The sequence below is a fragment of the Aquarana catesbeiana genome, linkage group LG04, assembly GCF_042186555.1.
Source record: "Aquarana catesbeiana isolate 2022-GZ linkage group LG04, ASM4218655v1, whole genome shotgun sequence".
In the NCBI taxonomy this organism is placed as follows: domain Eukaryota; kingdom Metazoa; phylum Chordata; class Amphibia; order Anura; family Ranidae; genus Aquarana; species Aquarana catesbeiana.
The window spans coordinates 422,798,408-422,821,038 of NC_133327.1; the positions used below are offsets into that span (position 1 = coordinate 422,798,408).

The 22,631-nt window shown below is 41.7% G+C and overlaps 1 protein-coding gene across 1 annotated transcript in view; it reads left to right on the forward strand.

Moving 5' to 3' along the window:
• Positions 1–22,631, forward strand: part of ARFGEF3 (ARFGEF family member 3) — a 187,563-nt gene that overhangs the window by 124,585 nt on the left and 40,347 nt on the right. The window contains exons 23-26 of the mRNA XM_073627360.1: positions 15,691–15,832; positions 18,215–18,337; positions 20,669–20,769; positions 21,409–21,553. Of these exons, the coding sequence (XP_073483461.1) occupies positions 15,691–15,832; positions 18,215–18,337; positions 20,669–20,769; positions 21,409–21,553 (511 nt within the window). The remainder of the gene's footprint in view (positions 1–15,690; positions 15,833–18,214; positions 18,338–20,668; positions 20,770–21,408; positions 21,554–22,631) is intronic.

Genomic DNA, 22,631 nt, shown 5'->3' on the forward strand with positions numbered 1-22,631 from the left:
CATATTATTGTTTTCAATTACAAACATACACTTTCTCAACTCAAATTACATTGGCCCACACAGTAATAAGAATTATTCAATGGACCTGCTGGCAAACATACATATAGTTGGGGAAGGAATTTCAGTTACATGGAATGACTGTGTGTTTTCATACAACTTGTCCTAACGGTACAGCATGCAGGTGTACTGAACTGGTACATAGCAGCCCATAGCTTTGACATCTGTATATTCAAAGTGTATGCTATTCATCTAGTTTTAACTTGTCTGGTAGAAAATTATGATATTATATAATTCTATTTAAACTATAAATGGATAAAAGATTGTTTTGCCATGTTGCCAAATATATAAATGCCCATATTATGCAATCAATTATGTTTTCTTTGATTTTAGAAAAGCACTGTAAAGATTTTAGATTTGCCATTAGGTGGCAGTGTTTGACACTTATACATTCAACATATCACTATTTCCTAAAATATCGGGATATGCTACATGGAGCCTTAAAAAGAACTATGGCCACAACTGGTATAGGCACAATTATAAAAATTCAGCCTTAATGATGAATTATTATATTTGCCCTCCTATGGTCTCTCAGCTCCCAACTGCCTAGGGCTGGCCATAGATTTTGAGCTTCAAACATTAAATTGTAAAAATAATAAAAAAAAAAAATTAAGACGTACTGATGTCATTGTCAAATCTGGCTGGTATTTAGCCTGGCAGCGCCATTTGATTTTAAAGTCCGAAGCTCTATTTCCTTTTTTTCTTTATGGTACATCATGGGACACAGAGGCTAAGTAATAACTTAATGGGTTATGGGCCACCTTCAGGTGTTGACACTGGTATACCCAATACAGGAACTTCACTCCATTATATAACCCCTCCTCCTTCCAGGAGTACCTCAGTTTTTTCGCCAGTGTCTAAGGGGTTGGTCACGAGTGAAGATGTGCTCTGAGGAGCTCCAGGAGGGATCCATGCTGGATTTAAATAACCTCCACAACCGGATCCATCCAAGCCACTGAGTACCACAGAATGGTACTCAGTGGCTTGCATAGAAGAATGAGGTTTTGCCTGTAAGCCTCTCTTTTGAGGGCTGGACCCCAGGAACCAGGACACTTTTTTGGTCATGCTACATTACCTAAAATTTGCTCCTGAGGGGTGCTTTACAGGGCCAAAGGAGTGGAACCCCTATTATAGGGACCCAGTCTTTTAAGGTTTACTAACGCTGCCCGCCATGATGGGTGAAGTTTGGATCTGTCTGTTTTCAGCAGTATCCTGCAGCGAGGAAAAGGTAAGAGAAAAGCTTAGGAACTGCAAAGTCCACCTATGCCTTTTCTTCCATTTGAAACATTGTAATGCCTTAAAATCTCCTCTAGAGGGAGTAAAGAAACACATACCCTTTCAGCAGCTCTTTGTCCAGCTACAAACAGCGTGTGTATTGCAGGAGGGGGTTCATTATTGAACAAGGTGTCCTCTCCCCCCAATTGGGGAAACTAAGGGGCTACAAGGGGGTACAGCATCTTGTAAATTTCTGTCTGTCTAAGAAAGACACAAGTTTGAGTTGAGCAATGTTACTTAACTAATTGGCAAGGTATGACAGCACTAAGGCTGGTCCACACTTATTTGTACAGAGCCACAAGCTACAACAAAAAATATTAAGCCTCAACTGCTAAGAAAGTCCCCCCCCCCCCCCCCCCCGGAGGGGTGCGGGGCGTTTTTTGTTATATACATAATGACGTTGTCAGTGTTACAAAGACTTTTATGTTTACCTGCCTTAGCTAAGCCTTGTTACGAAAGCAAAGAAGCCAAAGAAGCCAGCTCCCCCATGACGAGACCTGCCAAGAGCGCCAGATCGTCTGCAGCCTCCTCTCTTTAGGGTCTGTATAACAGACCTGAATACCGTCCCGCCATGCATGCACGGGCTGAGGTTCAGTTTGAAAAAAGGGAGGAGGATGGGTCAATGAAAGGGGCGTGGCCTAAGGCAGTCAGCGCAGTGTGCGGGATTCAGCGTCCACGTAGAGCACACAATGAGACTCCAATCAGGCTTACACCTGAGAAGTTTCCTATAAAGCAGACGCTCTAATGACACAAGGTCTCTATCAGAGCAGCTGAAGTAAAGTATCTGCCACACAGGAGCGCTGGGCAGGTAAGGGGTGTATACGGGCATTTCCAGTACAGGAAATACAATTGTTATTCAGCATCAAAGACTGATCTGTACGGTAGCATTTTTTGCTAGACTATCGCTCAGCAAATAGTATATTTGTCTTAAAGTGCCTCTCCTTTTGTGTTTAGCATTATGACTTCCAGAGCTACCACAAAGGTGCCAAAAATTCCACCCCCAGGCACTGGGAACTCCAGTCATGCCTCCACACTGTCATCCTCTCTGGAGATACCAGATATGGCAAGCCAGGGTGAGTCACTGGAACCTATTGGTGGTGCAACTGCTTCTCATACTTCAGCCCCTGCATACATGACTTAAGATGCATTTTCCTCTGCCCTGCAGGGCTTAGAAGGAAGATTAGCGGCTTTAATCGCATCCTCCATCCAAACGAATAGGAAGCATGCTAGATCCCCCTCCCCCACCTCAAACCCTTTACCAAGGGAACAGTGGGCACAGGATGAGGTATTACTCTCAGGCGATCACATGGAAAAACAAGCCGATTATTCCTCTGCGGAGGAAACAACAGTTGATGAACCCTTTACAACCTCGCAATCTGATAGATTGATGGTACAAACTCTTACAGAGATGGTTCGCTCCACTTTCATGCTACCCCTAACAGAGTCGGCTGAAAGTTCAATTTCTTCCTTGGGTTCTTTAAAACCTTTACAGCCTTTTCATGTGTTTCTGGTCCATGCATTACTAGAAAAGCTTATTTATGCTGAATGGGATCGCCCGGATAAGCATTTTCTCCCTCCAAAGAGATTCTCAGTTCTCTATTCCATGGAGGAGAAATTCACAAAAAGATGGAAGGTACCAGCAGTTGACGCTGCAATTTCCAGCGTGCATACAAATGTAACTCGTCCAGTAGACAATTCACAAATGCTTAAAGATCCAACAGACAAAAAGTTGGAATTTCTGTTAAAATCCTCTTTTTCCTTGGCAGGGGCAATCTCTCAGCCTGCAGTCGCTGCAATAGACATCTGTTAGTCCCTAAAGGACCAGTTCAAAGAGGCCCTTAAGGAGGTCCCTGCACGACAGGCCCGTGAGTTGGCCGAACTACCAAAGGCGCTATGTTTTGCCATAGATGCCATGAAAGACTCTATTCACCAGGCATCCCACCTTGCGCTTGTGCTAATACACATGCGTGGGACCCTGTGGTTAAAAAGTTGGTCAGCCGAAGCACCTTGCAAAAAGCTTCTGACTAGTTTCCCTTTTCATGGGGAGCGACTATTTGACAATGATTTGGATAAATACATCCAAACAATTTCTAGTGGGAAAAGTACTTTTGCTGGTCAAAAGTAAGTATAAACGTCCTTTATTTAAACAGACTTTTTCTCGTGCGCCAGGGGCATCCGCCTCTAGGCAGTGGCGATGGCCTCCACCGTCAGACTCTAGAGGAAAACCTCAGGGTCAGAAGAAGACCTGGGGCCAGAAATCTGCAAAGCAGAATACTAAAGCCTCATCATGAAGAGACGCCCCCCCCCCCTCACCAGAGTGGGGGGGAAGACTTCTGCATTACTCAGAAGTCTGGCAAAGGGAAATTCAGGACAGATGGGTCCTCTCCACTGTGTCCCTAGGATACATACTAGAATTTAGGGAGTTTCCACCTTCTCGTTTTCTGAAGTCAAACCTTCCCAAAGATCCAGGGAAAAGGCAATCCCTGTTTCAAGCATTAGACCGATTATTGGCTCAGGGGGTGATCATACAGATCCCCATAAAAGAGCAAGGTTTGGGGTTTCATTCAAACCTGTTTACGATACCAAAATCAAATGGGGTTTTCAGACCCATTCTACATCTAATGCCCCGTACATACGATAGGAAATTCCGCCAGCAAAAGTCCGATGAGAGCTTTTGGTCAGAAATTGCGACCACATGTATGCTCCATCGGACTTTTGCTGGCAGAATTCCTGCCAGCAAAAGATTGGGAACAGGTTCTCTGTTTTTCGATCAGAAAAAGTTCCTATCCGAAAATGCGTTCGTCTGTATGCATTTCGGACGCGCAAAAAATCACGCATGCTCGGAAACAATTCTACGCATGCTCGAAAGCATTGAACTTAATTTTCTCGGCCCATCGTAGTGTTGTACATCACCGCGTTCTTGATGGTCGAAAGTTCAGAGAACTTTTTTGTGACCATGTGTATGCAAGCCAAGCTTGAGCGGAATTCCGTCGGAAAAACCATCCAAGATTTTTTTCCGCTTGTGTGTACGTGGCATAAAGAATCGAAATCAGTTCCTGAAAATCCGCTCCTTTTGCATGGAGTCAATCAGGTCAGTAGTTTCTATCCTACAAGGAAGAGAACTTCTGGCGTCCATTGACATCAGGGATGCATATCTGCATGTCCCTATATTTCCTGCTCACCAAAGGTTTCTGCGATACGAAATAGAACAGCAGCACTTTCAGTTTGTAGCCTTGCCCTTCAGGCTAGCTACAGCACCCTGGGGGTTCACAAAAGTACTGGCCCCACCTCTAGCCAGGCTAAGAGCACAGGGCATAACAGTCTTGGCGTACCTAGACGATCTATTGTTAATAGACCAGTCAGTGGCTCGCTTGGAGCAAAGTGTACGCATTACAACCAGTAACCTGGAAAGCCTGGATTGGATTCTCAACCTAGAGAAGTCTTTCTTAAAACTGCTAAGAAAGCTGGAGTATTTGGGCTTGGTTATAGACACAGCCCAGAAAAAGGTGTTCTTGCCTCCGGCAAAGATCAGCTCCATACGAGAGCTGGTGCGGATGGTCAGGTCGAAAAGAAATCCCTCAATTCGCCTTTGCATGAGGTTGTTAGGAAAGATGGTGGCTTCATTCCAAGCAGTCCCCCATGCCTAGTTCCATTCGAGACTGTTGCAAAACAGTATCCTGTCTGCTCGGAACAAAACAATCCAAGCTTTGGACTTGCCAATGCGACTGTCCCCAAGAGTGTCCCAAAGTCTCAGTTGGTGGATACTAAGCCAGAATTTGCTGAAAGGAAAATTCTTCAGACCAATTATCTGGAAAGTAGTAACGACAAATGCCAGCCTTTCAGGCTGTGAGCAATACTAGAGAAGACGACTGTCCAGGGACAGTGGTCAAGAACCGAAAGAGCCTTGCCCATCAACATCCTAGAGATTCGGGCAGTGCATCTGGCTCTGAAAGCCTGGACTTCCAGGTTAAGCGATTGTCCTGTCAGGATTCAATCTGACAATGCCACGGCTGTGACCATAAAATGGATAGTGTCAAATAATTAATCAGTGTTGATCACATATAAAGTAAATACACAATAATACTTAATCATCAGATGTGCCAGTGATTAATAGAAACCCGTGCTGGTTCCATGAGCCAGACACCAAACATAAAAAACATGAAACTTTAGAAGTCCATAAAAAATGTGTAGAAAAATAGTTTGCGCTTTTCTTCGCGCAAACGAACCTAACATGCCAGGGGGTATTTAACTTGAGCAATACAATTCTCACTCAAGAAGAGAAAATTGTTTTAAACAAAGGTCTCAAATTTGCCCCTCCGTACAAACTTAATAAGTTTGATACGTTCATCGACATACAAAAGTTCATTAGAAAAGTTAATGTCCAAAGGTACATCATTTCAAACCCCACTAGGAATGTGGCCAGGGCGGCAACGTCCGGTACCGTCCATTCGGGCCTATCCAATCTCTCCCTCTTTAGTCCCCCTACACAACTTCCACCTACCATTAATTTGTTCAAAGAATTGTTGCTGAGAGATTTGGCTGCTATTCCACTTAAGCACAAATTCTACAACCCTCTACCCTCAGTAGGTGTAAAGAAGTTATGTGACAACAAGAATTTAGTGATTCGCCCCGCCGACAAAGGCGGGGCGATTGTCTTACTAAACAAATATGACTACATGGATGAAATGCATCACATTTTGGGAGATCGAGAGACCTACATAGAATTACCAAAGAATCCTACATTCGAGTACAAAAAAGAACTGAAGAACCTAGTAGCGAAAGGTTTTGACTCCTGTATTTTAAACAAAAAAAGAGATCTTTTTTAGTCCCCCTTGCTCCACGCAACCCAGTTATATATTACTTGCCCAAAGTCCACAAGGACCCTCTCTGCCCCCCGGGTCGACCTATAATTAGTGGTATCAACTTGGTCACCTCAAAGATTGGGTAATATATCAACTTTTTCCTACAGCCATCTGTACTTAAGATGCCGTCCTACTTAAAATATACTAAGGATGTGATTAAACTGTTATCGAATGTTTCCCATTCTGGTGACCTTATCATGGCCACTGCGGATGTTGCGTCCCTTTATACCTGCATTCCACACCGTGAAGGTGTGGATGCGGTACATTGTTTTCTAAACAGGGATGCCTCCCTTGCTTCACCCCAGATAGAATTCATTATTGATTTAATTGAGTTTGCAACACAACACAATTATTTCTGGTTTGGTGGTAAATTCTATCGCCAACATAAAGGGGTGGCTATGGGAGCAAAATTTGGTCCCAGCCTGGCCAACCTGTTCATGGCCAAGTGGGAGGAGGATGTCGTCTATGCCATGGAGAACCCACACCTTCTGTTGTGGGCCCGGTACATAGACGACATCCTCCTCCTGTGGACAGGGAGTCATGATGGTCTGGTTGATTTTTTCACAACTTTGAATAACAATGATAGGGGTATTGCTTTATCCTTTGAAACTAGTACCACCTCAATCCACTTTTTAGACCTTGTCATTGAAAGAAGTGGGTCTTCATTTATATTTAGTACTTATTTTAAATCCACCGACAGGAATGCATACATATCGACTGATAGTTGCCACCACAGTTCCTGGATCGGATCTGTTCCCAAAAGTCAGTTCCTACGATTACGAAGGAACTGTACTGATTCAGACACTTTTAGACTACAGGCCATGACCTTGAAAGATAGGTTCCTGGAGAAGGGTTATAACTCTGTGGATTTAAATAATGAGATCGAAAGTGCTTGTGCAACAGACCGTCAGTCATTACTAGAGGATAGACCTAGACAAACGAATGATGAATTCAAATGGTCCTTCTTGACATCTTTCTCCATGCAGCACAAGCATGTTAAGAAAATCTTTGAAAATCACTGGGATGTTTTAAAAACAGATAAAATCTTGGGGCCTCTGTTGCCTAAGACTCCAAAGGTGGTGTTTAAGGGTGTTCCATCTCTCCGGAATAGGTTAGCACCTAATGTTATCAACCCACCAGAGAGACCATCCTTTTTCCACAATTTGATTGGATTTTATCCTTGTAAAAAGTGCTTGGTCTGTAAATTCAATACCTGTGGCAGAAGGGCTAGTCATAGTTTTTCTTCCACCGTGACCGGCCGTACTTACAAAATTAAACATTTCTGCACGTGTGCCACTACAGGAATAGTTTATCTTTTAACTTGCCCTTGTGGCAAGCAATATGTCGGCCGGACCATTAGATCTTTTACTACATGGGTTTCGGAACACATCAATCTCATTAAAGCGGGCAGTACTAAACACACTGTCCCTAGACACTACAGGGAGGTTCACCATCGGAACCCTGTGGGTACTCAATTCCTCATTATAGATAGGTACGTGCCCCCCTGGCGGGGCGGGTCGATTCTTAGAGGTGTCTCGCGTTTAGAGACCTACTGGGTATATGAGTTGGGGTCCCATTTTCCACAGGGTATCAACGTGGAGTGGGACATCAACTCTTTTATTAACCAAGCTTGAATATAAATATGATCTCTTATTGTTTAAATGACAAAGAATATTGTTGTTATTTTACTATACAAGATGATTATATTATTGGTTGTCTTAATTTATGTCATGAAGTCCGGGATAATTACGGTTTAATTCAGAATGTAATTTTTGATATGTACGCTGTTGATGTCCCCCATTGGCAGTGTCCCTTTTAATATTATGGTCCATGATTCTAATATTGATCACTAATTAACCTTATTAAAATGTCCTTGTATCACCTTTATAAGGTAATGTTATTGCAAGCATTAGCCTTGTGTAATCATTTTTATCCCTTTTTTTTTTTCTTTTTCTTTTCCAATCTGTTTTCATTTTAACACTAATGCCTTTTTTCAGTGCACTGATTTATTTCTCCTCTCTGCTGACATTTCGCCTCAGATTGAGGCTTGGTTTCCTCCTTATGGAGTGCAGTGGTATTACTTCCTCTCTGTGTGATGGGAAGTGCATCACATATGAAAGTGAGGCTTGAGGAGCAGGCTGGCTGAAAGGGAGGCTTGGCTAGCGCTCTGACCAGTTCCTGGTAGATGGACTGATTCAGGGCACAGCTTATCGTTTTTTTGTACTTATTTTTCATTTTTAATCTCCTAATTTAGAAACATGAGATACATGGTTCTCTGCTTCATTAATTTGTTCTTAATATAACTATTCAATTAGTCATCCTATGACCCTGAAAACCGGAAGTGATTCTTACTTGTTGCACTTCCTGTTTGTAGACACTCCCAGTGGGGGTCATCTTCTGTTTGTAGAGCGGTGAGGTGAGGGTGGTCCATACCCCAGATGACGGCTCCTTAGCTGAATCATGTCGGGTGGACCCCTCACGATCGCCGCTATTTGATATTTGAGCTCTGTTTCGTTCTTCCAAAATGTGAGTCTGTTTTTTATTATTTTAATAAACTAGTGTTTTAAAACGTTATTACGCTATGTGAGTTTTGTTTGCTCCTTGCATGGCATATGAAACTACACGTTTGGCTTATGCTGGATTACCTATGGGAGAGGAAGCCGTGCGGACCCCCCCCTTTTCTTTCCACCATCTGTTGATGACATCTGACAAGACGCATTTCCCAGAACCAGTGGTTATTATGCTTTTTTGACTTGTCTGGCGTACGCCATTTCAGGTCAATTCTTTCCAGTAAGCCTTCTCTACTCCTGGTGTTGGCCCCGGCACTGATGTACAATCTATGCACACTTGTGGTCTCCCTTCTGCCCATTCGCCAGATTCGGTGCGACTAAAATTCTGTGAATACCATCTGGCCATGCATCACCCCCTTTGAACTCTGATGTTTTCTTCACTATTTTTCTACACATTTTTTATGGACTTCTAAAGTTTCATGTTTTTTATGTTTGGTGTCTGGCTCATGGAACCAGCATGGGCTTCTATTAATCACTGGCACATCTGATGATTAAGTATTATTGTGTATTTACTTTATATGTGATCAACACTGATTAATTATTTGACACTATCCATTTTATGGTCATACATTTTTTAGTAGTATTCACCATTTTTATATGTCTTTATTGTAATACACAGTCTTCATTCCGGGAATAGAGAATTGCCAGGCGGACTACCTAAGTTGCCAGCAGTTATTCCCAGGGGAATGGTCTCTTTACCCCGACATTTTTCAGGCTGTTTGCCAAAGATGGGGGACTCTGGACATAGATCTTCTAGCATCCAGATTCAACAAGAAGTTAGTCAACTTTGTGTCCAGGACAAGGGACCCACTCGCATGTGGAACAGATGTGTTGGTAACCCCGTGGGATCAGTTCTCCCTGATCTATGTTTTCCCCCCTATTCAGTTGCTGCCACGACTTCTTTGCAGATCAAGCTGGAAAGAAAGCCGGTAATTCTGGTAGCGCCAGCATGGCCCAGAAGGTCATGGTACGCAGAAATCGTAAAGATGGCATTCTGAAGAAACGTGGGCTTTCCGGGTCAGTTATCTCTATTTTGCTTAATGCAAGGAAGCCAGCTTCCAGAGCTATATATTATAGAGTCTGGATGGCTTATGTTTCCTGGTGTGAATCCAAGGGTTGGCACCCTTGGAGATATATCATAGGCAGAATCCTTGCCTTTCTACAATTAGGCGTAGAGATGAAGTCGGCCCTGAGTACTATTAAGGGCGAAGTCTCAGCCTTATCGATTTTATTTCAAAGACCGCCTGCTATGCATTCTTTAGTCCGGGGTTTCATGTAAGGGGTGATGCAAATTAATCCGCCAGCTAAATCCCCTTCGAGCCCTTGGGACTTGAATTTAGTTTTGTCAGTGTTACAAAAACAGCCATCTGAACCAATACAGCATATTCCCTTAGTCCTTCTAACAAGGAAGCTGGTATTTTTGGTTGCTATATCCTCAGCAAGGAGGGTTTCGGATTTGGCTGCTCTTTCTTGTAAAGAGCCATATTTGATTTTTCATGAGGACAGGGTGGTGTTACGTTCTCATCCAGATTTTTTACCAAAAGTAGTCTCAGGTTTCCACCTGAGCCAAGATATTTTCCTGCCATCATTTTTTCCAAAACCATGTTCAAGGGAAGAAAAGTCACTACATTGTCTTGATGTGGTGGGAGCAGTGAAAATCTATTTAAAGGCAACTGCTCAGATTCATAAGACTGATGTCTTATTTATTCTGCCAGAGGGTCCTAAGAAAGGACAGGCAGCATAGAAATCCACTGTCGCTAAGTGGATTCGGCAAGTTATAATTCAAATGTATGATTTAAGGGGTAAGATTCCCCCGTTTCAAGTTAAGTTGCACTCTACCAGGTCGGTTATTGCTTCTTGGGCAGTGCGTCACCAGGCTTCCATGGCTCAGATCTGCAAGGCCGCAACTTGGTCTTCAGTACATACATTCACAAAATGTTATCAGGTGAATGTAAGGAGGTATGAGGATATCGCCTTTGGGTGCAGTGTGCTGCTGGCAGCAGTATAAGTCCTCAGGTCTGGGGGTGCCCTACGGGTTGTCTCTCCCTCCCCTCAAATAGCATTGCTATGGGACGTCCCATTAAGTTATTACTTAGGCTCCGTGTCCTATGATGTACGATACAGAAAATAGGATTTTTATAACAGCTTACCTGTAAAATACTTTTCTTTTACAAAGGGTTTTATTGATAATCATAGCAATTTCACAGTTTAACAGTGTAGATAATGCATCATGAATAAACATAACAAAAAGTTTAGCATCTTATAAATAAAATAAGTATGCTAGTAAATCAGAGAAAAACAAAACAATAAGAATATAACAGAGGCTGAAAAAATTTTTGAAAGGGAGGTTAAAGAAGAGCTAGGGGCAGAGATTAGTTGAGAAGGGAGGAGTAAAGAATAGGGGGAAAGGAGAAAAGAGGAAGAAAGGGGGGAGCGTGGGTCCCCGCGGTGGGGAGCAAGAGTGCATTAAATCCGAAGAAGGGTGGTATCAAATCTAGTGGGTTTAGTATATTTGACCCATGGCCTCCATACCTTCAGGAACTTATCATGAGTGTCCGAAAGGACAGCGGTCAGCTTTTCGTTAACCATTATATCATCCATGCGATTCTTAACCGCCTCATAACTTAGTGTCTGTGTCTTCCATGCCCTAGCTATCGTTAGTTTGGTTGCAGTAAAGAGATGCAGAGCCAGCTGGCGCTCCGGGCGAAGCAGCTCCGCAATTGGTTTGCAGAGAAGTGCCTCGAACGGATCCTTTTTGAGGTCAGCATGGAGTATGCTTCGGAGGAGGGAGTAAACTCTAATCCATAACCTGCGTACCCTCGGACAGGTCCACCAGATGTGGGACATTGTGCCCTCCTGGGAGCACCCTCGGAAGCACAAGGGAGAGTAGGCTGGAATGAACCGGGCCAGTCTAGCAGGCGTGTAGTACCACCTGTAAAGTATCTTATAGGCATTTTCTAAAAAGATGACATTCTTTGAGCATTTGGATATTGCTAAAGTCATGACCAGCCAATCCTCCGGATCGAGCTGTTTTCCTAGTTCCCTTTCCCATTGAAGGTGACAGAGTCGTGTCGGTGGTTTTTTAGAGGTAATAATAGAGGAATAGACCAGTGATATTAAACCCGAGGTTTGGGGTCTTGCTCTGCAGAAGTTCTCGAAGGGGGTCAAAATATAAGGGGTCGGTTAAGATTTTATAAGCCCCTGGAGAAAGTGACGAATCTGCAGATAGCTATAGTGTTCACGTAACGGAATATCGTGAGAGGAACGTAGAGCCTCGAATGATATTATCCTGGTGGGGGTGAAAAAAGAGTGAATGTCCGTGAATCCGTTTGTCTTCCACCAGGAGAATTGCTGGGGATTTTCCCAGCCTGGTGGGAACAATGGGCACTGGGGAAATTGAAGTAGGGGTAGATGAGGAGAAATCAGGCCGGCTGAATACTTTACCGAGTCCCACATGCGAAGGGAATGGGCCAGACATGGCCCTGTCACGAGAGGACGATATGTGGGAGGGAGCCAGGGCAATGAGGAGATTGGTGTTGGGTGTGAGTCCACTAGGTCCATAGTGGCCCATAGCGGCATTTGGTGTTGTGCATGGAGTTGGGATAACGGGGCTATGTTTGCAGCTATATAGTAGGCTTGTAGGTTAGGGACTGAAAGTCCACCATTGATTCTGCGGGCATATAGTATTTGCTTATTGATTCTGGGGCGGGTAGAACCCCAGACAAATTTCAGGATTTTGCGCTGATGTATTCGTAGGATATGCGGCGGGATCGGGACCGGTAGGACTCTAAAGAAGTAGAGTAATTTCGGCAGGTATGTCATACGGATTGCCACGATCCTGCCAAACCAGGATAGTGGGAGATGAGTCCAAGAGGACAACATGTCCGTCAGCTTCTTAAGTATAGGGGGAAAATTTGCTTTATAGAGTCCCGCGTAGGTTGGGGTGAGCCGGATCCCCTGGTAGGGTAATGAGGTCAGCCATTGGAACGTGAAGGTATTTTTTAGGGTTGTCAAGTCTGAGGACCGAAGATTAATTGACATGGCTTTTGATTTGGTGGGGTTAACGGACAAGCCAGAAAGGGAGGCAAAAGAGTCTAGTAAAGAGAACAAGTTAGGTAGGGTGATTCTAGGGTTTGTTAGGGTTAGGAGAATATCATCTGCGAACAGTGATATCTTATGGGGTGTCCCTGCTATCTCAACACCAGTTATGTCCGGGTGGGATCGGATCGCCTCTGCCAAAGGTTCCATGGCCAGAATAAATAGGAGTGGGGAGAGTGGGCATCCCTGCCGAGTCCCCCTCCTGATGGAAAATGGAACTGATTCGAAACCATAGTATTTGACCCTAGCCTGGGGGGAATCGTATAGTGCCATTACCCATTGCAAGAATGACGATCCGAAGCCATAGTGACTGAGTACCTTTGTCAGGTAAGGCCAGGACAAAGTGTCAAAGGCCTTGTTCATGTCAAGAGACAGTAACATAGTTGCTATAGACCGGCTATGGGCTGTGTGCTGAAGTTGTATTATACGTCTAATAGTGTCTCCTGCTTGTCTCCCCGGAACGAACCCCACCTGGTCTTTTTTGACCAGGCGTGGTAGGAAGGAGTTTAAACAATTGGCCAGGATCTTGGTCAGTATTTTAATGTCTACATTAATAAGTGAGATGGGCCTAAAATTGGTCCAAGACGTGTGGTCACGGTCGGGTTTTGGAATCATAACAATATTGGCGGTTAAAAGGTTAGGTGAGAGTGCATGGCCATCTTTTACTGCATCTGTAAAATACTTTTCTTGGAGTACATCATGGGACACAGAGGTCCCTCCCCTCTTTTAGGGGGTTTAAGTATATTGCTTTGCTACAAAAACCGAGGTACTCCTGGAAAAGGAGGGGTTATATAGGGGAGTGAACTTCCTGTATTGGGTATACCAGTGTCAACACCTGAAGGTGGCCCATAACCCATTAAATTATTATTTAGGCTCTGTGTCCCATGATGTACTCCAAGAAAAGGATTTTACAGGTAAGCTGTTCTAAAAATCCTTTTTCCTTTTAACTTTATTGATATGTCATAGATATGACATTTCATTAATTTCTATGGATGGCAGCTGAGCTGTGGTGCATAGAAACAGATGAGCAGGGTGAAAAAATGCAGATATTGCAGGTTTCTGCACCGCAACTCACCCGGAGGCTATGTTTTAAGTGTTTCTGTGCGCCTTTGTGGAGATCACGTTTTTCTAGAGCAGAACACCCCAAACTCCTCACAAGGTACAAACTGCTAGTTTTATTTTTTTTTCGTTCAACCCATCAGGCTGAATGAAAAAAACCTGACAGATCACCATACCAACACAAGCAATGTCGATATTCAGACAGGGGGACTTCCCCACCCCAGGTAGAACACACTGATCAGCGCTCACAGCCATTGGCAAGCACTGATCAGTTGCTGGTTTTCCAGCAAGCCCCTTTCACAAAAACTGGATTCGATCGGCTTATGTCGGACAGACAGCTGTTCACGCAATGACTGTATGTCAGCCAGTTCCTGCTGAACCGGCCAATTTTTGGCCTGTGTGTACCCGGCATTAAACTTTTGAACTACTTCCTTATTTTATTTTACTTTCCTGCTTTTGCAGAGCACAGTGACTTCATAGCTCCCACACATTCTGTGATCATTTAAATTGATAGCTTCTGTTGACAATAATCAGGCTGATTTTCTTATCTTTAGGGAGAATCAATCAAATCAATTAATCCGGAATCAACTAGTTTATAGTTAATTTATAGTTAATATTACAATCTTTGCACATAAAACCAACCGATTATCATGAAAATTTGGACCTGTCCATATCTAGCTTAATATTGGCTAATAAATTGCCCCTGTATATGTCTGTGTTAATTATGTGGCACTTTTTTTACACTTTAATTCATTCTCAGTTATGTGAAGTTAGGCAAATAACAGGGCAGCAGCTCCAGGTTTCCTCTGACACTCAAGCTGCAGTGACAGGCTCAAAGTACAGCACATTATAGGGCAAATCATAAATCCTTTTGTGAATAAGGTTGAATTATTCTAACCATTTAATACTGTTTTATTCAGATTCTTGCCTTATTAGGGTATAGTGGGGTGTGGAGAGTGAATTAACCTATAGCTCCCAATCACTATTCATCTTCTACTGATCTGCAGCAAAATGGAATCATTATTATGCTTTAAACATCATCGCTACTCTTTGCACTTATTAAAAAGGGTATAGGTTTATTTTCATAAAGTACTTTTATTTGTAGAATTCAAAATATCTAAAACCAGTGAACTGGTATTCTATAATGCCTTGTTCATATATGTTTGTTGTGTCCTTATTCATTGAAGCATACATAAAGATTCATTTAGAATGAGATGAATAGGGCTTAAAGAAAGAATGATTGAAACTTTATAAAGGCAACCAAAAAAAATTAGTGGCATAGGTAGGTCAAGGAAAAGTAAAATTTTATGTGTATTTAAGCCCAGGAAACAGTTAAAGTATTGCAGCTTACCAGACCTTAGATATGGTGGTTGTATTCATTTTCCTTTCCTGTTCAGGAAGCAAAGGCCGTCCTTGGTGGGTTTTGGTGCCATGGGCTTAGTAAGACCGGATAAATTTGTGTAAATATAGACCATTTTGTAATACTGCAATAATGCTACATATCCCCCAAAAAGCTACTGTAATGTACATATTCTGTTATGTTTTTGATTTTTAGAGCAACTATTTTTGGCAATGCATACATTTGGGCACTGTGAAATGGTGTACTTTCCATGGCTTTAAATAGTCAGCAGTGTATCTGTATCCATTATCTGTCATACTATGCAATTTTTAAATGACTTCACCTTTAAAAAAAAAAAAAACATCTTTTGAAGCTTGTCATTGTTCCAAAATGATAACCGTATTGTTTTCTTATTAATGGCTAATTTTAGGTGATCACATCCATTGGAGAACTGGTGGAAGTGTGTTCCCCTCAGATTCAATCAGGTTGGAGGCCTCTGTTCAGTGCTTTGGAGACTGTGCACAGCAGCAAGTCGGATATTAAGGAATATCTTGTAGGAGAATACTCCATGGGTGAGTCAAGAGTGTCTTGCCAAAATGTTTGTACAGACAAAAAAGGAGCAAATCCACACAAATGGAAATTTAGGTTTTGCAAATATTAGGGATGTTCACACTATTCTGCTGCAGTAACGTTGGTTATGCACATTGGTGCGATGAAGTGCCATTCATTCTGAATCGCATCTTGATGCACCTTCACTAACATGCATCGCTATTGCAGTGCCATGTGAGAAAAATTCTGCTTGCCTCTTTTTTGGTGCAATTTGGTACATTAAAATGGGGGGAAAACACTGCGCTAAAATCAAAATAAAAAATGCGCAAAAAGCTGCTAACACTCTAACAAACAAAGTCGAACAGAAATGGTGTAAAAATAGTGTAGCGCTATGCATGTAGTGCAAATGTCAATTTGTATACTCAAAACACAATATTGAGTGACTGTACCCCATAAAACAGTGCAATAATAAAAGGAAGTGCAAATGTTCAAAACATAAATACATATGTTCAAAACATAATATTAAGATGAAGCTTTCTGGTGACTTTGGGAAGCAGGACGTGTGTCAGAGAAACCATTGCAGACAGCCATAAAGGAGCCCTCCTTCCTTTTTTCATATGTTGCATCCATTGGAGTCTACAAGGAGCTGTCCGGGGGGGAATATCTAGCTTGATCACACAGTGTTTGTGGAGTTCGCTGCCGGGAAACCTGGGACCCCGTACCTGATCCATCCTACCACCTTCTGTATACAGCACCGGATTCAGATCCTTTTGGATCACAAGCACTTCTAACCCACTGTCATAAGACATGTGTGTCCATCCCAGTTGGTAAGAGTATCCATCTTCTTATCCCTGAAGAGTTATTTAAAGTGACTACAGACAACCTGTTCCCTTCTCCACTGTCTTGGTGTCACCCTAACAGGAAGAAGCATATCTTTTCTACTTCTATACTTTCTGTGGACTTTATTTTGCATGACCCATTGTAGTTTTACTCACTACTGGATTTTTGCACTTTCTGTGCTTTGCACACCCCCTTATTATTACGGTATTTTGTCACATTGTGCAGTCACTTAATACTATGTTTTGAGCATATGTATTGTCATTTGCACTTCCTTTTATTATTGCACTGTTACAGGGTACAGTCACTCAATATTGTGTTTTGAGTATACATATTGGCATTTGCACTACATTCATAGCGCTACACTATTTTTACACAATTTGGTACATTAGACACCTCATTTAAATAAATGGGCTGTGTGAACACAACACAAGCACAGCTCTGTGAACAGGCCCTTATATAAGTTAGGAATATTGATATGGGTTTTCCCTGAGTTCCAGATATTCCCAGAGGATTGTAATTCCCACTGTTTTATTTTATAATACACAAAAACCAGCAGGAACTTTGACTTAAGTAGGAATAGCAAAGAAAACGGCAGAATTACGAGCTCCAGTGGTAAGCTAGTTTCAGTTTCCAAAATATTTAAATCAGTATGTGATCCATCCCAAAAATGTCCATCCTTCAGTTTTGGATGGACTGCTCCTTAAAGCCTAACTCCACACAGTCTTCCCACTTCCTGTCCTATTGACTTGGTGGTCAGTTGAACAGAAAGTGATGGGAAGTCTCGTCAATGGGGACAGCAACTTTTTTTTTTAATAAAGTTGGGAGCGATTAGAAAATTATCTTTTTAATGCATTTGATGTTCTTATGTCCCGTGAGAGCTATTGCTTTCATTTCTTGTTCTTAAAGAGGAGTTCTGCTCCCCTCCAAAAAAAATTAAAAGTCAGTAGCTACAAATACTGTAGCTGCTGACTTTATTAGGTCACAGCAGGTTACCTACTGCGAGTGCGCGAAAGCGCACTGCACTTTGTGAATGGGCCGCAGTCTTCTGAGACCTGTGAACTGTCCCAGAAAGCTGCAGGGGGAAAAAAAACAGGTACCCCCCCAAAAGGTACCAAATGTGGCAGCGAAGGGGGGGGAGGCAGGAAAGCAGAGCTTCCCCTTTTGGGTTGAGCGCCACTTTAAGTCACAAGAGTAGAAAGTGAGGAAGGCTAACAGACATGGGCAGTCTTGCTGTTGTTAATTATTCAGTTAGCCATATATACACCAGCTTCCAGCTGATGCAAAACATTTCTTCCAGTTGTGCCTTGCCAATCTCATCAACAGATGCCTGCAGAGTCGTTATGCAGCCAATGCCCTGTAAAATGCCTGATAATGGTGAACTGTGGATAGTATCTTTTTTTTTTTTTTTTTTTTTTTTTTTTTATTGTATTGATAAATGAGAAGGGATCTTGAAATGTTGCCATCTACGTTTTGATAGCAGCCTGATTCTCTTCCTTTTGATCTGAAAGTAAATGCCTTCTTTTATCTCATAAACTTACTAATTTGTGTCTGTCTTTGTCTCCTAGGAAAACGCCAGGCTCCAGTGTTCGATGTGTTTGAAGCATTCCTGAATACAGACAACATTCAAGTCTTTGCTAATGCAGCCACTGATTACATTATGTGCCTTATGAAATTTGTCAAGGGATTAGGTACACTTCATTCCTCTTTAGAACCGCAACCAATGTTATCAGCTATTCGTAAGAATTATGAGTCTCTTGTGTATATGTGTTGTTCTAAGCTCAACACCGACTTCTCAGCAATTTGCGAGGTTCAAACATTTATATGTGTTTTTTTAAATTGCAATATTCAAGGGTCTTTGACTAAAATTCAGCATATAATTATTTTTTAATGCTTCAAAGGTTTGTATGGCAAAAAAGTGTGTGTGTGTGGTACACTGTGTGAACAATTGTTAGGCAAGTGAGTATTTTGACCAAATCACCATTTCTATGCTTATTGTCCAACTCCAAGCTGTATAAACTTGAATGCTTATTGTATTTAAACATATCAGGCGATGTGTATTTGTGTAATGAGGGAGGTTGTGGCCTAAGGAGATCAACACCCTATATTGAAGGGGTGCATAAGTATTAGGCAGCTTCTTTTCCTAAGGTAAAATGGGCCAAAGTGAGTTTTAACTGACTCTGAAAAGTCAAAAATGGTTAAGTCTTTCAGAGTGATGCAGCACTTGATAAGCTATCGATATGTAATCAAAGAACCATCAAATGTTTTGTTGCACATAGTCCACAGGGTCCCAAGAAACGTGTTGAGAAAAAAAGAAGCAAATTACCTGCCAAAGATTTGAGAAGAATCAAACGTGAAGCTACTATTCCAGAACTGCAACCTGTCTGGAGTGCCCAGAAGTACAAGGTCAGTGCTCAGAGACATGGCCAAGCTAAGGAGGGCCACCTGACCACCACTGAACAAGAAACATACAAGATGAAACGTCAAAACTGAGCCAAGAAATATCTGAAGACAGATTTTTCAAAGGTTTTATGGACTGATGAGATGAGAGTGACTCATTGATGGACCCGATGGATGGGTCAGTAAAGGGCACAGAGCTCCACTTCAACTCAGATGCCAGCAAGGTGAAGGTGGAATACTGGTATGGGCTGATATTAAAGATGAGTTAGTTGGATCGTTTTGGGTTGAAGATGGACTCAAATTTAACTCTCAAACCTACTGCCAGTTTTAAGAAGACACTTTCTTCAAGCAGTGGTACAGGAAAAAGTCTGCTTCTTTCAAGAAGACAATGATATTTTTGCAGGTCAATGCTCCATCACATGCATTGAAGTACTCCACTTTGTGGATAACCAGTAAAGGCCTTAAAGCTGAAAGAATAATGACATGGCCCCCTTCTTCCCTGTCCTAAATCCTATTGATAACTTGTGGGCCCTTCTTAAATGGGAGATTTACTGTGAAGGAAAACTTTTACACACACAGATATTCTCATAAGAAGACCAAAACCTCACTTTTACTTAAATATTCAGGATTGAGGTTAACATTTTGGATTGACCAAGAGCACTGTGGTTTTCCAATAATGAAATCAATCCTCAAAAATACAACTTGACTAATAATTGTGCACACAGTGTATGTTCCTAACTAAACTCAGGTTAGCTCATGATTAACAGGGTGCCCCCTAATGAGTTTCCCAAAACAGGCACCTCTGTTAGCATTCAGCCTCTGATCCGCTTAATTGGAAATACACACCATAGTCCTGCCACTGGCAAGCCCTGCTGGGACCCAGAATCATTGTAATATAAACCGTACATTTTTATGATACAATTTTGAATTATTTTGTTCCTGCTGTAGAGAAGTAAGGTCCCTGAGGCAGTAAAGAACCCTCAAACCGTGATTCTCTTTCCCCGTGCTTCATACCTGGGATTAGGTTTTGGTATTTGTGCATGGTGCTTATTGTATTGTAGCCAAATAACTACATTTTTCTATTATCTAGCGACTGTGGAAGTTGGTCTTTTTCAACCTTTAAACATGCAGCAATGTGCTGTATTTTTTAAAGCAATGGCTTCCTTCAGTGTATCATTTCATGAGCACCATACTTGCTTGATGTTTTTCTACAGTGGACCCATGAACAGACATTGTTATGTTCAAGCAATTTCTCTTATACCTCACTCCTAATAAGAGTGATAGCAGTGCTTTAGTTCTTCAATTTGTTAAATTGTTGAACTATTCCAGCAGAATTCTAGTTGATTCCAAAGAGTTCACATACATTTTCATACAGCTCTACATGGGAGACGTTAAGTTAATTTCACTTACAGTTTCTATTCAGTAAAGCCGACGCTGCGCTTATACACCTGCTATGTAAAGATAGTAACTTAGAAGTCATTTCTTGAGAGGTATACACGGTATATCTGGGAGTACTGTATGTAATGCTTATACTTTGTTTCCCACTTTTGGTGAAGTATGTCTAGCTGACATATTGTTTCAGGAATTACTGAATAAGCTCTAAAAATGTTTATTTCCTTCAGGTGAGGCTGATTGTAAAGAAATTGGAGACTGTGCAGCCACATCGTCATCATCCACAGACCTATGCCTTCCAGCTCTTGACTATCTGAGACGATGTTCACAGGTTAAGTTCTATTAAGCTACATATATGACACTGAAGAGTTACTGTCTTTTATATGCTTGTAGTTAGTCTCTAAGCAATTGTATAATATATTGTATGTGTGCCAGTAGCTGATGGGAATCTTGTTGCCAAATGCAATTTTTTTCATGGTAAATTTGTCTTCTGTAAGTATTAGAATTACAATAATAAAATGTGCACTGAGCGATCACTTGACCAGTGATCGCTCAGTTCTCAGTCCACTCCGAGCAAAGAGTGGTGACTGTCAGTTGCCGCTCTCTGCCCTGCCCCTTCAGTGCTCACTGTAGTTCCAGGCAGGAGAGGGAGCAACTGTCCCAGACTCTCAGCAGCATGCTGAGCCAGTTGCCGGTCAGGCATCTGGGTAGATCTCAACATTGTTGTTGTGATCTTTCCAGAGCCTGGAGCTGCTTTGTGACATCAGCCAACAGTGGGTTTCAGCACTCTTGTGACCCACAATAGAAGAATGGCCAAAAATGCTTTGGTCATACTTCTATTTTAACATATATTATATATATTATTTCAGTAGACCTGATGCATTATCCTGCTGATTATAAAGTTCAGTTTGGTTAAATGTACCTGTATATACAATGTTTATTATATGTATATTTTATTTGCTTTCTGCAGTTACTGGCAAAAATATATAAGATGCCAATGAAGCCGATTTTTCTATGTGGACGTCTGAACAGTTTGCCACGACGTGTCCAGGAAAGATCAGCAAGTAGTGAAGATGGCATAGATGCAGTGTTATCAGAGTTTGATGATGACACTGGTGAGTAAATCAGTAATATTTTATGTAAAAACATCAAAGTTTTGAAACGAGCAAAAAAGTGCCAAACAGATTAGATCAGATTATAAATGTCGGTTTGCAAATTAGAAGGTATCATAGAAAAGTCATTGGGAAATCAGAGAATTTAATTCACTGCTATCTGACACATCATTCAATCATGTGCAAGTAAAAATGCAGTTTCTTTTATTTTTTCATGCGTGTGATTGGGTATTCTTTGTAGAGTGAAGCATCAACACATTCACTAAGCTCTGGGGCAAATTTCCATGCAAAATGCAACTTCCTTTGCAAAGTGAACAGCCTATTTGCCCTTAATAAATCAACCCCAATACAGCTATTGTGTTCCAAATGCCTGCTTTTACTGTGCATACCTTGACAGATGTATGCTAGTATTTTGCCGTGTTTGGGGTGTATCTTTATCACCCGATTTTATTTCTTATTGAATCATGTTTGTGCTATTACTATACACATCAATCTAATATAATATATGTACAGTGCCTTGCAAAAGTATTCACCCCCCTTGGCTTTTTACCTATTTTGTTACATTACAACCTTTAGTTCAATGTTTTTTTAATCTGAATTATATGTGATGGATCAGAACACAATAGTCTAAGTTGGTGAAGTAAAATTAGAAAAATATATACATAAAACTATTTTTCAGAAATAAAAAATGGATAATTGGCATGTGCGTATGTATTCACCCCCTTTGTTATGGAGCCCATAAAAAGCTCTGGTGCAACCAATTACCTTCAGAAGTCACATAATTAGTGAAATGATGTCCACCTGTGTGCAATCTAAGTGTCACATGATCTGTCATTACATATACACACCTTTTTGAAAGCCCCCAGAGGCTGCAACACCTAAGCAAGAGGCACCACTAAATAAACACTGCCATGAAGACCAAGAAACTTTCCAAAGTAAGGGACAATGTTGTTGAGAAGTACAAGTCAGGGTTAGGTTATAAAAAAATATCCAAATCTTTGATGATCCCTAGGAGCACCATCAAATCTATCATAACCAAATGGAAAGAACATGGCACAACAGCAAACCTGCCAAGAGACGG